The sequence below is a fragment of the Myotis daubentonii genome, chromosome 13, assembly GCF_963259705.1.
Source record: "Myotis daubentonii chromosome 13, mMyoDau2.1, whole genome shotgun sequence".
Classification (NCBI taxonomy): Eukaryota; Metazoa; Chordata; class Mammalia; order Chiroptera; family Vespertilionidae; genus Myotis; species Myotis daubentonii.
In genome coordinates, this window is record NC_081852.1 from 46597654 (window position 1) to 46613101 (window position 15448).

General features: G+C 43.3%; 2 protein-coding genes across 5 annotated transcripts in view; both read right to left on the reverse strand.

Moving 5' to 3' along the window:
* Positions 1-483: 483 nt before the first annotated feature.
* NPM3 (nucleophosmin/nucleoplasmin 3) lies at positions 484-2733 on the reverse strand. 2 transcript variants are annotated; one of them, XM_059661185.1, is made up of 6 exons: positions 2582-2733; positions 2209-2294; positions 1840-1959; positions 1652-1745; positions 916-1040; positions 484-631 (listed from the first exon to the last, which is right to left on the reverse strand). In XM_059661185.1, the coding sequence occupies exons 1-5, from the start codon at positions 2685-2687 to the stop codon at positions 925-927; spliced, it is 522 nt and encodes a 173-aa protein (XP_059517168.1). In that variant the 5' UTR covers positions 2688-2733; the 3' UTR covers positions 484-631; positions 916-924. The 2 variants fall into 2 exon arrangements, with proteins under 2 accessions (XP_059517168.1, XP_059517167.1); XM_059661184.1 differs by having other exon boundaries at positions 484-824.
* Positions 2734-3724: 991 nt separating this feature from the next.
* The window catches only part of OGA (O-GlcNAcase), a 28221-nt gene continuing 16497 nt past the window's right edge, over positions 3725-15448 (reverse strand). For 2 of the 3 annotated variants that reach the window (XM_059661175.1, XM_059661173.1), the window contains 6 exons: positions 12777-12862; positions 11718-11822; positions 10947-11032; positions 10474-10666; positions 6691-6850; positions 3725-5882 (listed from right to left, as the gene is read on the reverse strand). In XM_059661175.1, coding sequence (XP_059517158.1) covers positions 5746-5882; positions 6691-6850; positions 10474-10666; positions 10947-11032; positions 11718-11822; positions 12777-12862 — 767 coding nt within the window. In that variant the 3' untranslated portion in view covers positions 3725-5745. The remainder of the gene's footprint in view (positions 5883-6690; positions 6851-10473; positions 10667-10946; positions 11033-11717; positions 11823-12776; positions 12863-15448) is intronic. The other variant, XM_059661174.1, reaches the window with a different exon arrangement.

Consider the following 15448-nt stretch of genomic DNA (forward strand, 5'->3'; position numbering starts at 1 on the left):
TTCTGGTTTCCCTGTCACCCAATCTGGCCAACCCCCTCCATCTGGTCCCTGGAATCAGGTTTCTAAGGGCCCAGATCAGCTCGGAGACAGTCTGCACGGCTGAAAGGAGGAGCAAAGACTGGCCTCCTCCCTACCCTGAGCCCCCTCATGGGGCTAGAGATGCACATTCCTCGGGCTGCTTAAACCCCCTTATCTGCCCCCCTGCCCATCAGCCTGAGTGCTGACAGAGGCCCAGACCCCTTGTTTGGATGCTGATAACCTCCTGGGATGGCCCTCCCCCACCTGTAGGAACTGGAAATGGGTTTGGTGTTGGGAGGTCCTCTTCTAGCTAGGCAGTTTGGGCCTAGGCCTGGCCTAGGGATAACAGGATCCCACATGTCTTCACCCTCCCCCAGGCCTGGGGCCACCCTCAGTGCTGCCACAGTGCCACCTGGTGGTCCCTAGGGGAATGCCACACAGCAGGGAGAGAAGCCACACAATGAGTTGCAAAAAAACTCCACACCACTTTATTTCATCCTTTATCCAAAAATGTAAAAAGTGTTTAAAATATGTAGTCCTGAGCTTCAAATGCTGACCTCCAACCTCAAAGGCAAGTAGGGAGAGAGGGTCAGGACAGTTCAGAGTTCCACCCCTGGAGAAAAGGGAAGCCCCAGGCATGGTATAGAATTAAAACATCATGACCCTACGGAGAATGGGACCCCCTTTCTCCTAGCACCAGCCCAAGACCCCACTCCCACCCCCCGTGCAATGAAAAAGACACTTAAAATTCTTGATACTTGTACAGCAACGTGGTGTATGGCATGTATGGCAGGCAGCTAGCTGACCTGAGGAGAGCAAAGAAGGGATGAGCATCTAGGCCTCATCTGTTCCTACTGCCCTCCCAGACCCTGCTGGGCACCCTGCCCTCCCACTCACCAAGGAGGGCTAGGGCCTGCCCCTCTGTTTCTTAGCAGGCAGAATGGGGCTCAATTCAGCTTCCTCATTCTCCTCACTCCCCTCTTCTTCGCTCTCTTCTTCCTCAGAAACACTGCTTACAGTAACTGGTGTACACACAAGCAGTAAAAGGAAGGGAGATGGTTAAAGCCAGGTCTCCTTCATATTATGTTTTTCATTCATGCACTGTGGTGCTAGGCAGGGCCCTGAACTCCCAGCACTTAGTCTAGGTGGGAACAACCGCCCTGGCCAGTTTGGCTCAGTGGACAGAGCATCCACCTGTGGACTGAAGGGTCCTGGGTTCAATTCCAGTCAAGGGCACATGACCGGGTTGTGGGCTCGATCCCCAGTGTGGGGCGTGCAGGAGGGAGCTGATCAATGATTCTCTCTCATCACTGATGTTTCTACCTCTCCTTCTCTGAAAATAAAAAAATATATATTTTAAAAAAATAGATGGAAAGAACCTCAGATACTAAACTGGGTGACAAAGAGCCAAAGGGTTACACATCACTGGAGCTAGAGAAGCTGAGACAGGTTCCATGAAGGAGGTAGGCATGCGTAGGACAGAAAGTGAAGGACACATCATGCAGAACCTGTATGGCAGCTACACTGGGAGATAAGGCTGGGATGGGGCAAGAGTGTGGAGTCAGGAGGAGCCAAAACGGGGAGGGGGAGACCTGATGGAGAGCCCACCGATGGCAAAGGAGAGGACTCTCACCAATCTGGTGCCGCCCAGTGATCCGCACAGGACCAGAACCTGACTTCAGGCGGAAGGTGACAGGAGGTTGAAGCTGGAAGTCATCCAAACTGAGCTGGGAGAAAGACAAGGAGGAAGGTCTTCTAGCCCAACCCTTCCCTCCTTCCCCCTTCCCCCTCCCCCCTCCCAGGCATGGCCAGGGAACTCACCATGGGCTGGCAGGACAGCCTGAGGTTGGCCACGGGGACTGCAATCTCCTGGTGGTCATGATTACGGGCCACAACTTCTACCACATTACACTCATCTTTGGCCCCCTCGGTGAGGCAGAGCTGGGAAGGGTACACAAGACTTTGGGGCCTCCCTAAGCAGGTGTTGACAACACAGTGGAGGCATCTACCCTAGAATTTGCTCAACCTCAGGGTCTCTCTGAATACCTAGCCAAGGGAGCAGGCGATTGGGGGGTTGGGCAGAGGTGACTCCCCCTAAAGAAGAGGTTGGGGGTGGGCTGCGGGCAGCGGCCCACCAGTGGCCTGCTCAGGTCAAGCTATCCACCACCACCCCCCTTCCGCACCCCTCACCATGGTCAAAGCCAGCACGTGCTCCGCATCATCCTCTTCCTCTACCTTGAAGGTGAAAGAGCGGGTGTGGCCAGAAAGCTCACAGCCTGGAAGACATAATGGCGTGAGTGTGCATGATTGTGGGGGGAGGGGGGCCGCTTCCCCAAACTCCATCACGTGTGGCCATGGACTGACCGACCACCATTTACACGCCCACTTCTCCAGACACCTGGGCGCTCAGCCCTGAGCCCGCCCCGCACATCTGGGCAGGGGTCGGCCCCCACTTCCGCTCCAGCAGCCGCGTGCGAGCCCCCTCCGCCCCCACCCATGCTGGGCACCCCCTGCACCCCTTCCTCTCCCCGCCCCAGGACGACCCTCACCCCTCCTTCAATACCGAAGAAAAAACTGTCCATAGTGACCGGAGCTGGGGCCCGCAGCGCCCCGACACCCCCGGCCCGAGCGCGGCTCTCCGGACCCCAAAACGTTAACGCGGCGGCCATGCTGCGAGGGCGCCCGGGAACCCCGCCCCGACACGTACTGGGGAACCCAGCGGCGCCGCCCCGCCTATTAAAGGGGACGCTCGCCTGGGAGGGGACCGGAAGCGCTGGGCCCGGGCGGGGAAGCCCGGCCTCGCCCCCGAGCCCGCGGCTGCAAGGAGGACGAGACTACGGAAGCGTGGGTTTGGGATTAATGCTCGCGTTCACCCTCCTTACAACCACCAAGGCTTTCTGGGGGCAGCGCCTACCTCCATGTTCTCCAGCTCGTCACACCCTCTATGTCTCCATCTCTCCCAACCCGGGGTAAACTTACGTCAAAGGGAAACCAGGTATAAAAACGGAAACCTTTCCAATTCCCCCAGCAAAGGTGTTTCAGGGCAGCATTTTTCTTATAAAAAGCAAAGGAAATGCGCCCATATTTGCATTTGATCCAAGTGAGTGAGTAGCCTTAAGTGACATTTTACCACCAGGTATCTCGTACCCAAATCACTCCCTCTCCTAGATACGCTTCCAGCTCCAACACCTTGCAGCTTACTATCCAGATGGCTTATCTTCATTGAGCTTCAGAGGCTGGCGCTTGCTAGCAGGACTAACTCCTGCTCCTGCAATCTTTCGAGCTCCTCCCAAATCATCCCAGAACGTCCTTCCCCTTGGACTCCTGTCTCATCATTTGGACGACTCTCCCCATCTTTCACCGTTTAATGAAGAACCACACAAAGCATGTTCCTTATCCTGTTGGATGGCAGGAACTCACTCAAAGGACTTGCTCCCAAGTTACTTACACCCAAGTTAAAACTGGCAAAACGGTGGCTAGGCCAAAAGCCAGTCTATTTTTCTAATTTTTTGCCTTGCCTTGGGAAAACCTGAAAGGAGGTCTTTTACTGGAGATGGGAGGAGAGGACTACCTTCAACAGCCAGTCCTTAACTTGGAACAGCTATGAAGAGGGAGGAGGAATACTTGCTTGCAGGTGAGGCATGAAGGGCAGGAGAAAAGGTAGGAGGCAGAAACAGAAATTAGGTTTACACAGTACACCACCATACACATTCACTTCAAGTTTTATTTTGCCTCTTGCATGATCTTCACATAATTTACAGTTCATTTTCTACAGGAACTGAGCTGTGATCTAAACAATCAAGGTAATGTCATTCCAACCTTAATAAATATTCACAACCATAGAAGGTAGCATAGCATTTTACAATCCTAGCATGATGAATGTATAGGCCTGGACATCTGTTTCACAGTTAGCATCTGTGACCAGAAGACTAGCCAAAGTTATTAAAAGCCAAGAAAAAGCCACAAGCGAACGCTAAAAATCTTGATTCCATAGGAGGCTGGCCCTGAAATCCTCCAGATAAAATGCCACAATTGTTCACTAGTGTAGAAAATGTATTTAAAGAGAAACCTGTGACACTAAGCCATTTAAACCATTATCTTGTAGAGATATTCCTTTCACACCTCAGCGCTTAAAAATGCAAACATGGTCCAACCTTTCCAACATCAGTTAGAGGTTTCTACCCTGAAAATGAGAAGGCCTCCTTCCTTTCCTCCCTTCATCTCACCCATTCAGTGCCACTCATGGGCCTTGGTTGGAAGTCACTAGTGGTACCCCTTCTAGGTACCATTCTTGAAGACTCTCTCAAAGCCCATCCTGATGGAATCCTATCAAGAAAAGTATGTTTCAAGTTTCCTTCTCCTTGCCCTTTCCTTCTCAGCTCAAAGTTAATCAGCTGATACAAAACTACAGGGAAGCTGATAATAAAATACTGTTATGAATCTATGAAGAAGTCAGCCAGTCATAATGAAAAAATGAATCCTGCAGAAATTACCTGCTAGCCTCATGCTCAGAACCCTTAAATACACCAAATCTAAATTAAAATACATGAAGCTCTCAGAATCTGTGGCTAAAGGAAAAATTAATCATTAAGTCATTGATTAAAGTATACTCATTATTTGTCTCTTTTAAAAATTCGATACAAACATGCAAGAATTAGGCTGTGATTTAATAAAACCAGAAGTAACAGGTCTTGAAATTAAAGGACAACTGATCTGAGGGCAAATGGGACCAATCAGTCCCTGAGCCCTACTTGACAGATGTCAAACTAACATTACACATGCTGACCTGTATTGAGGTTAATTTCTAGAAGTGACTGCACTTGCAACAGATTGAGTCCTATGAAGTTAGGCTCTTATACCCAAAGTGGTTGTGGCCTAGCTTAGGTGGGAGGCACTTAAAAAAAAAAAAAAAAAAAAAAAGCCTAACCAACCAACCAAAGGCAAAAGAAAAATTCACTTTCCATTGATTTATATTATTCAAAGTGCCATCCTGAATCACACCTTTCATTTTCAAAATGAAAAAAAAATTACAAAACCGGTAAACACAAAGGTAGGCAGATCACAGCTAGTTTATATACAAAAAATTTACAAGCTTGTCATTTTTAGGCTTTTGCCACAAACAAATGCACATTTGTCCCTACGAAGCACAACATGCCTGAACCAATCATCACTACAGGAGACAATTGGCCATGGCTTTACAAAAAGCAGAATAACTGCCCAAAATTGAAATCATTTATTCAGCTTATACTATGCCACAACCATCCCACTTGGAATTTCTACCCTGAAGGCTCTGAAACCCACTAAATCTTTCTCATCTCTGCCATGTCCCCAAAGAATAAGAGACATTTCATTCAATAAGCCAAGGAGGATGACAAATGATTTTGATTACTCTAAGGTGAGAAATGCAACCACACTGGATGCAGAAAACAGTGCTGACTAGATTTATTGAAGACCCCCTTCCTATAAGCCCATGTAAGAGGTCTTGACACCTAACACAAGACCCAAAAAGGGGCCCACATATCTATTTCATATAGGATTTGCAGAAGTACTATCTTCTAACCAGTGAGTAGTCTCAAAATATGATGCATGAGTTTTACATAGTCTTCTTTGTTTCCAATCCCAATTGGCTGATCTGTGGCCGCTCCAGAGGCTGAACTGTATAAAGATCCCCACCACCACCCACCAGGTGAAGTTAAGAGACTTTCAGACAATTCATAGTGTCAAATGTCACAGGCTTCGACCAAGTATAACCACATCCTTTGGAAATCCTTCCATTTTTGCAATTTCAAAACAGCCTAACTTGCTGTAAAATTCCAGAATTCTTTTGTCATCTGGTCTTACTTCACAGAAAGCCCCCCGGGAGCCTAGAAATAAAACAAATAATCAAAATACATTAATAAGTAGAATTGTGGATATAAATTGTGACTACTCTTTTAATATATTTCAAACAAATCATAGTGGGAACTTGTTTATTAGCCTACAATTTTAAAAATTTGTATTAATATTAAATGAATATTAATAATGATCATTATTAAATACTACAGTGATAACTATCTTAAATGATGGATATGTTAACTAGCTTGAATGTGGTTATTTTGAAATATATTCCAAATCATAAAATTGTACAGTAAGTATATACAATTCTTAACTGTCAAATATATCTCAATTGAAAAAATTCAACTGTAAGTGAAACTCTTCTCCAGAAGGAAAACCTTTTGGGGAAGAGGTTGTAACAGACCTGAAAGCAAAGGATACCTCTGCTTAATGTTTTAATATTAAGTTCCAAGCACAACACTAAGAATTCCGTAGTGTTGTTTAAATTATCCCACAAAAGGACAACACTGATTCAAATGATACAAATATGCAACAGGTGCATTCTCATTTATCAACAACCCTCTAATGAGGGCTCAAAAGCTGCCCACTTTTGTATTGCCCAAAGATTACAGTTAGTCATTTACTTGAGGCTCAAAATAAGCATTCATTGTGTAAAAGAGAAGCATTTTTCAATGATTAATACTCATACAATTCTTGGACAACTAATAATTCAGAAGCCAAATCCTAAATGGTGGTGAAGGGAATGTACATTCACTATAATTAACTTCTTTTTAACCTAAAATATAGTCCTGTCCCCACCTAACCCAAACACCAGCAACTCCACAAATATGTACTCACCATTAGCCTTCAGTGAAGATAGGAGGCAAGCCATCATGCTTTTGGCTACACTTGGGTCAGTTACTTTTTTGTGAATATCCACCTTTATCAGAGAAGGGAAGTTGGCAAGGAAAGTTTCTGGCAACACTTCCTGCTCTTCATGGAAACTCAACATTATTTTCTAAAAATGAGAATTTTCTAAAAATTAGAATCTCTTTTGACTTTCAGTAACCACTCATTCTATATTTATATCCCAACTACAGAACTCAGTAACAGGAAAAAAAATAATATTCAATAACTCCTCCAGTCATATAATTATCACATGGAGAATTAATTAACTTATAGTTCTAGCTAAAGCATTTTCACTTTTTAAAACTTTGTCTAAATATAGTATATGCTGGATTGGATCTTGGGACAGAATATCAACTTTAGTGGGAAAACTGGTGAGTAGTGAAATTTATAGTAATGTACCAAAGTTGGTAGACTTGGACAAATGTAGAAAGTGGGTGAGGGATATAAAGGAACTCCGTAGCCCTGCCAGCATGGCTGAATGGTTGAGCATGGACCTATGAACCAGAGATCACCGTTCAATGCCGGGTCAGGGCACATACCCAGGTTGCAGGCTCATTCTCCCGGTAGGGTGTGTGCAAAAGGCAATCCATGACTCTCTCTCATCACTCATGTGTGTGTCTCTCTCTCTCTCTCCCCCACTGATATCAATAAAAATATCTTTTTAAAATAAATAAAGGAACTCTGTATTATCTCTAACTTCTTTAAATTTAAAATGATTCAAAATCAATTTTTTTTTGGTTAATCCTCACCCGAGGATATTTTTCCCATTGATTTTTAGAGTGTGGAAGGGAGGGGTACAGACAGAGAGAACATCTATGTGAGAGAGACATCAATTGATTGCTTGCTTCCCACACGTGCCCAACATGGACTTGACCAGAATGGAATCTACATCCCTTCAGTCCATGGGCCGATGCTCTAACCACTGACCAAAACCAGCTAGGGCCAAAATAAAATTTTAAAAATTTGTCAGGCTTGCATAAAAAATATGAATGTGCTTAACACTGCTGAACTGTACACTTAAAAATGGTTAGGATGGTACTTTTATGTAATGTATATTTTATCGCTTTTTGAAAATAGGTATTTTTTTTATTGATTTCAGAGAGGAAGGGAGGAGAGAGAGAAACATCAATGATCAGAGAGAACCATTGATCTGCTGCCTCCTGAATGCCCCCCACTGGGGAATGAGCCTGCAACTCGGGCATGTGCCCTGACCAGGAATTGAATCTGGGACCCTTTAGTCTGCAGGCCAACACTCTATCCACTGAGCCAAACCAGCTAAGGCTACATTTTACCACTTTTTAAAGAAAGTTTGTTAATAGACACATTTCATATGGTCATTCTTTTTATGTTCCTATGCTGAAAATGGTAACTGTCAGATATGGAGCAGCAACACATCAACAGCTCAGTCCCAGCATGCTGCAGTCAGTGTCCATGCAATCCTTAGTGAGGCCACTCCCAACCAGCCTCTTATTACAAAGCCATCTGGCTAGGGGCAGAAGGTAAAAAATAAAAATAAATAAAAACCTACAGAGAGAATGTGAATGCACTGGTGTAGGGAGAGTTTCAGAAAAGAGGAGGAGCAAACTAAGAGCCCAATATACACCTGAAAGTATTTATTGAACATAAAAAATTATCCTTAAGAAGGAACTAATTTTTAAAATGCATGTGCTGCCCAAGCTGGTTTGGCTCAGTGGATAGAGCATTGGCCTGCAGACCAAAGGGTCGATTCCGGTCGGGGGCACGTAGCTTGGTTGCAGGCTCCTCCCCAGCCAGGGCCCTGGTCAGGGCGCGTGCAGGAGGCAACCAATCAATGTGTTTCTCTCACATCGATGTCTCTCTCTCTTTCCTTCTCTCTTCCACTCTTTCTAAAAGATCAATGGAAAAATATCCTCAAGTGGTATTACAAACAAACAATAAAAATGCATGTGCTGGCCCTGGCCAGATAGCTAAGTTGGTTAGAGCGTCATTCTGATATGCCAAGGTTGCAAGTTTGATCCCTGGTCAGGGCACATACAATAACCAAACAATCTCTATATATAAAACCCTAATATGCAAACAGACTGAACAACCGAACAACCGGTCACTATGACATGCACTGACCACAAGGGGGCGTGTGCAGAACATAGCAGGCGTTGGCCGCAGCAGGATGCTGGAGCAGGTGAGGGGGGGCACCAGACCAAGGTGGGGCGCTAGTCGCTGTTATGGAAACGAGCGTCTATTGGTTACTGAAAATTCTTTGCTCCTGCGCACCACAGTCCTGCCCAGCACTCGCTCGGCACTGTCAGCAGGTGTGAGTGGCAGCTGCCAGCCCCAATTGCCTCTCAGGACTTCTCCACCTCCCCCTGCTCCTGAGGGGCGAGCGGGGCCAGCAGCCGCCTCTCACAACCGCTGCTGGTGACGGCCCCACTCGCACCCGCTGCTGGCACTGGAGCCGCCACTCACACCTGCTGCCAGCGTCTGGCACCGTCAGTGAGTGCGAGCAGTGCCTGCTGGCCACAATCGTCCCTGAGGGCTTCTCCACCTCCCCTGCTCCTGAGGGGCAATTGGGGCAGCAGCTGCCGCTTGTACCCGCTGACGGTGCCAGCCCCACTCACACCCACTGCTGGCGTCGGCCCCGATAGCTCCTCATTCAGCAGGTGTGAGTGGGGCCAGCGCCGTCAGCACGTGGCAGCAGTGGTGGGAGTGGGGCTGCTGGCAGACAGGGGACGGGGGTGGAGGGGGCTGTGGCAGGAGGGGCCGCGTAGGGACATGGAGGATGCCTGAGACCTGCCCCTGTGCCCACAGCAGCCTCGCAGCCCACAGTTCCTTTCAAGGTGCACAAATTCGTGCACTGGGCCCCTAGTGAATGCATAAATGGAAAAAAATGTCTCTCTCTCTCTCTCTCCCTAAAATCTTTTTTACAGAGTGATGTGTGAATAAAGCTAGTTGTGGGTAGATATATAAGTAAAATAGTGGGGGGTTTTTAAATGCATATGCAATATATAAACCAAAATAATCATTAATTGACCAATGTGGGGCACATTTTTTTAGAGGAAATATTCACTATAGTTGGAACAGACATAACAAGTGCTCCTATCAGAAAGCAGACTCTCAGAAGCTCATCCCTACTGTTGTTTAATTACGAGAAAGCATTACTGAGAAAGCCAACTTAGCCTCCTTACAACCAAGCAAATGTTGTCCTACACTTGTCCTGAGTCCCCAGAGAAGAGACCATAACATGCTTAAGTCTGGTGCTTCAAAACAGGGAGAGAAAAAAAGGAAGGTTGTCTATACTGTGTTTTTACCCAAGAAAGTATTATAACTATGCTTCCAAATTAAAAAGTCCTAACAATGAAGGAACAGAAGAAAATAGCATGCTAAGAATAAGCCCTAAGTCCTAGCTGGTTTGGCTCAGCAGATAGAGCATCGGCCTGCAGACTAAAGGGTCCCAGGTTCGGTTCCGGTCAAGGGCACATGCAGGATTGTGGGCTTGATCCCCGGTAGGGGGCGTGCAGAAAGCAGCCAATCAATGATTCTCTCTAATCATTGATGTTTCTTTCTCCCCTCTCCCTTCCTCTCTGAAATAAAAAAAATAAAAAAATAAGCCCTAAGATTCTTTTCTATAAGAAATTCAGGAAGCACTGAGATTTTAAGATGGATCTACTTTAAAAAAAAAAAACTTATCTGCTTACTTTTTAATAAATACTTATTCAGTAAAAATTACTATAGTGAAATTCTAAACCTGTGCATTACCTCCGCCTCAGAGAGCTCTTTGTCACCATTTGGTTTGGTATACTTCTCCTGCATGAAGGGAATCCAGGAAATTTTACATTTTTTAATGAAGGGGGTCACATCTACAGTGCCCAGGGCATAACCACATATGCCATCTTCATCTTCTAGGACAAAGCAATAATCCAGGCTGAGGGAAAGCAGCCCTCCTACTAACCTGCTCAGAAGAAAAAAAGCCAGAATGAGTTTGTAAGTTACTAACACAAAATATAGACATCAGTAATGTTAAGGCCCAAAGTATTTGAATGACAATCTATGGAAACTATACTTGGTATATGAAAAAAACTGGAAATACACACATCTTAATATTCAAATTTTATTAAACGTGGGATTTCTAAAAAACTGTATTTCCAGTCATCACCTCCCCTCAACCTTTATCAGGCTTTGAAAAATGTCTACTTCCCAAATCCAACCAATCCAAATACTTCATCACATACTTGTCTCCAATAAGGTCAGGCTGACTTTGAAAAGGTAAACCCACTCCATCGTCATACATTTCTCTGCAAATCTTGTACACGGAAGCCTGAAAATATAATCCAGTTAACTAACACATCAAGAAAACTGGCAACATCATTTAACAATGGGATTCGTAAGTCAGACTAGACTTCTAGGACAGGAGGTAACAAAATGCCTGGCCTGTCATAATTATCAACCTTTGCTGTTTTAAATAAAGATTTGCTCATTGAATCATAGTTGTAAAATCAGTAGAAAGTAGCATGGTTATAGTAAACACTGAAAAGTGCTTTGTAGGGAGTGTATATAGGCAGTAAGTAGTGCATTCAAAATCCAGCAAACTATAAACTGTGTCTGTTTTCTGGGATATGTTATTGTCTTTAAACAGGCTTTCTTTTCTCTGTCGCTAGCCTGTAGGCATTTCCCAACTGAAAATTATAGAATACTAATACATTGGAGAAAATCAGCCAAGGACAACATATCATTTAGACACTCTGTTTAGTAATTTCAACTCTGAATACATTTCATCTAATTTAAGGGAGGAATTAAAGAACTTAGCACAAGATAATAAGAGTCTGAACTCCTTCTTAGGTTCTTCCTTAAATATACCCCCTCGCCCATGATCAATGTTTAGTTAACTCTACCTAAAGTTCATGTTTTAAGACAGAACTAATTCTTTTAACCATGAGTTCAAAGGAAAAATAGTAACATGCACCATAACCATACACCAGGTTGGTAGGTAGACAGACAATTACCTCATCTTTAGGAAAATATGGTCTGATAGTATAAACTTTGGAGGTAGGAGTCAGTGGGGGTGGTTGAAAAAAGAGATCATTTGCCCCATCAATTGGCAGCAAACGCTGTGGGAGGAAAAAGAAGATGGATTAGTGTTGGGAAGATATTCATTTCTTTACATGAGTGAACACTGCAGACTACCAACTTAATATTAACTGGCTACTGCAGGCAGACCTAAAGACGAGGGGTGTACTAAGCTTTACTAAAATAAACACTTCTTTACTGGGGGAGGGAAGTGCTTCTGAATAGAAATTACCCAAACTAAATTACAGTTTTAGTGGCTTATTAACAGGGATTTAAATTTATAGTAAAAAAAAAAAAAAATCCATTCCAATTATGACAAATTTCTTTTAAAAAAAAAAACAATCTCATATAGACCATCCTTCTACTAAAAGATGGCAGAACAGAATGTCAGAAGGAGAGGTTTGGTCTGAAGAGGGTTATCTGTCCAGGAGACGCTTAATCCCCAAAGCAATGCGCTTCAGTTTGCTGTGCGCAGCAGAGCACCTGTTGGGGGGAGAAAAGTAGAGCACCTGAAAAGTCCATGAACAAATTCTAATAGCAAAAATGCTTCATATTTTGTTCACATTTTCATTAACAGACTGTTCTTTCAAGTGTAAGTTTTATTTATAAAATAATTGTGAAAAGTATCCATAAGCCCTTTCACCATCATTTGGGTATTCATCCTTTTTGCTCATGGAGTTTCCACTGGCAGACAAGCATGCGCGCATTGTGCATTGCGGGCGCAGATTAAAATGCTGTGCGACCTGCAAAGAAACAATGTGAAGTATACCTAGAGCCGCTGCGCTTCGCAGGCGCGGGGGGAATTGGCAGCATCTCCTTCAGAAATTACTGTGAAAGAGGAGGAAAATTTGATTTAAAATCCAGCTATGTAACTAAATTGAATTTGGGACTAGAAAGCCTTCGGCAGACCAATCCTTCCAGCCATCTGATGCGCAACATAAGGTTTCTCATAAAACAAAGAAAATGTCAATTCAGTTGTGAATTCATATTGATACCTGGAACTCTCCTGCTAGACCGCCTCTAAAGGCCCAGGGTTCTTGGTCTCCAATTAAGAACTGTGCTGAAGAATGACTACGACACCCTGTTGAGATCAGATCCAAGCGGAGAATGTTACGAGAAAGGGGATTTCCTGGGGTCTCAAAGGTCCAACAAACAAACACTGTGGAAATAGCTCTCTAACAACAATAATCCAGGATTTCAGGACAAGGCTGTGATAATTTTTTTTAATTCATAATGGAATTTCAATACTGATGTTCCTTCCTCTGATTAATAATCAATGTTAAGAGTTCTACCCTTTAATTGTTGGAAGGAAAGCAAGTCTCAAATTTGTCTGGGTCAAGTTTATATATTGTTTAGAAATGGCTATAAAAATCAAGTCAGCTGCTTGCTCTGTAGTAAAATTACAGTAACTATAAAGTGAAATGAATGAGACAGATAATGAGACATTTTATTATCACAGCCCATGAAGGAATTAAACCTGTCTGAAGTCACATTTTGAGGAAGGGTACAGGAAAGGGGAAAAGGGGAGAAAAAGGGTTAATCTTGTCAGAAGACTAAGTTCAGCAGAATAAATAAAGGAAAGTGTTCATAAGTTGGCCACAATGAGAACAATACATTTTTTCTAAAAAAAGGACAATCCAATTCAAACTGGCTAGTAATAATACCAGCCTGACAGAAACTGAGAACTAAGAAGAGCCAACGATGCTCCTAATCTGTCCAGAGCTAAGACATACTTTTCTTAAAAGTATGACAACATCTGGCTCCTCTGATTGGCCATTATCATCTTTGCAGTGCACTGAACAGATGCTTGAAGTAGCAAGGCTTTGAGGTCCAGAAGTCAGCATTAAGGTTTACCACTTCGTCACCTTCATATTCACATGCAATAAAGGCAGCTAACAATAGAGATAATTAAAGGCAAATATGTGGAGGCCAAATCAGAATCACCTGCCTAGTCTTCTGACAAGATAAGCAGCGCAACACAGGTCTTTTCCATTTGAAGACAGCATTCTACCTCCTGTTCAAGTTAACAGTCTCATCAGTACAAGGTATATAGTGTGCTAGTCAGACAGTCCCAAAGCAAACCAATTTTTTTTGTTGACAATTCAGGCCCATTAAGAGATTATATCCAGGTTTGTCGTTTTGTAGGGGTAGGGGTGTTTTTTTAAAAAAACATATAATGTGATATTTGTAAAATAAATATGAATAGGGTCAAAATTTAGGCTATGAAGAGAACGTGCCCCATTCCACAGTTCAGTGTAAATTTACACTGCAGAAAAAAACTGTACCTCTCAAACTTTAAGATCAGCCAATTTCCCCTACCCCCCACTTTGAGACTACAATGTAACTAGCACTTCCAACTATTACAATAAAAAGCTGCATGTACGAAGAGCTGTGTAAATGAAAATATGGTTAATGCCTCAGTCGCTGCGCAAACGTGACTTCAGTTCATATCTACTGCCCTTAAATCTACCTGAGCTACCTCACAGATAGAGCCTTTCAATTTAAACTAATTAATCATGACGCGCTGTGAACATCTGCCGCTGTCCATCCAATAGTAGTAGACACTTGTGCTGAGGATTCTCCCATCTGTACACAATGGGGAAGAAGATAATAGAGGTCGTTAGTAATCAAAAGTACTGCACAGCCACATTCTTTAAAGGACTGAATGCCAGCTGGATTGGAGAGAGGAGGAAAACAAAGGGCTCTAATTGGTAACTCCCTGAAATTACTACAGAACCATGAAAATACTCTTTGTCGTGAGCTTTTTGTAAGCTTTTCGAAGATAATCATTTAAAACTAAGATGCTCTGCTTGTACAGCAGCTATCTATATAACCTGAGAAAGCTGCACCATAATTGCACAAAACAGAGGTAAAGCCTGAGAGGAAACAACACAATTATCTATATAATCAAGAATTTAATTTTTAATAATTCTTGAATTAAAAGCTGAATATCAAATACTTTAAGATATACTTTCTCAAGCTCAGTAATCCAGATTTCAGAGTAGAAATTTAATATTTAACACCCTACCAGAGATAATTATAACCCTCTGGCCAGAATCCTGGAAGGCAATTATTGCCATCCAACAACCAACACAAAGGTTTTTCCTGAGCCTAAGAGCAGACATCTATCACAGAAAAGAAGTATCTCTTGGAGCCTTTTAACAAAAGGTAAAAATTCTCTCTTCTACCTGTTGTGCTGTATGTAGAGAAACCCAAAGTTCTATATTTTCAAATTAACAATCAGAGACTACTCTTAGCTGCTAATTGTATCACAAGGAAACTTATTTTTTAATATTTAAGAACCCCAAGTATATAGGTAGAAAGTGAGAAATCTCATTGCTACTACTCCTTAATCTAAGCTCACAGTATTTCACACATCTACTTCATAACCAAGACCATGTAACCCATCATAGTATTTGTGACTACTATGAAAACTATGACATATCAGTTAGCCTTGCTGCCTGCTGTGTGCTGTATTATAAGTCCATTACATATTCCTTACAGCTGGAATGATAACCTGGAAATGAAATGAGGTCTCTGGAGAAACTTGGCCATGCTGGTGCTTTTTACCAAGTTTTAACATTAAAGAAAAAAATTACTGTTTTCAAAGGAGACATACAGAAGTCCATTTAATGAACAGAGTTCTTAGGGGACTCTAATTCCCATC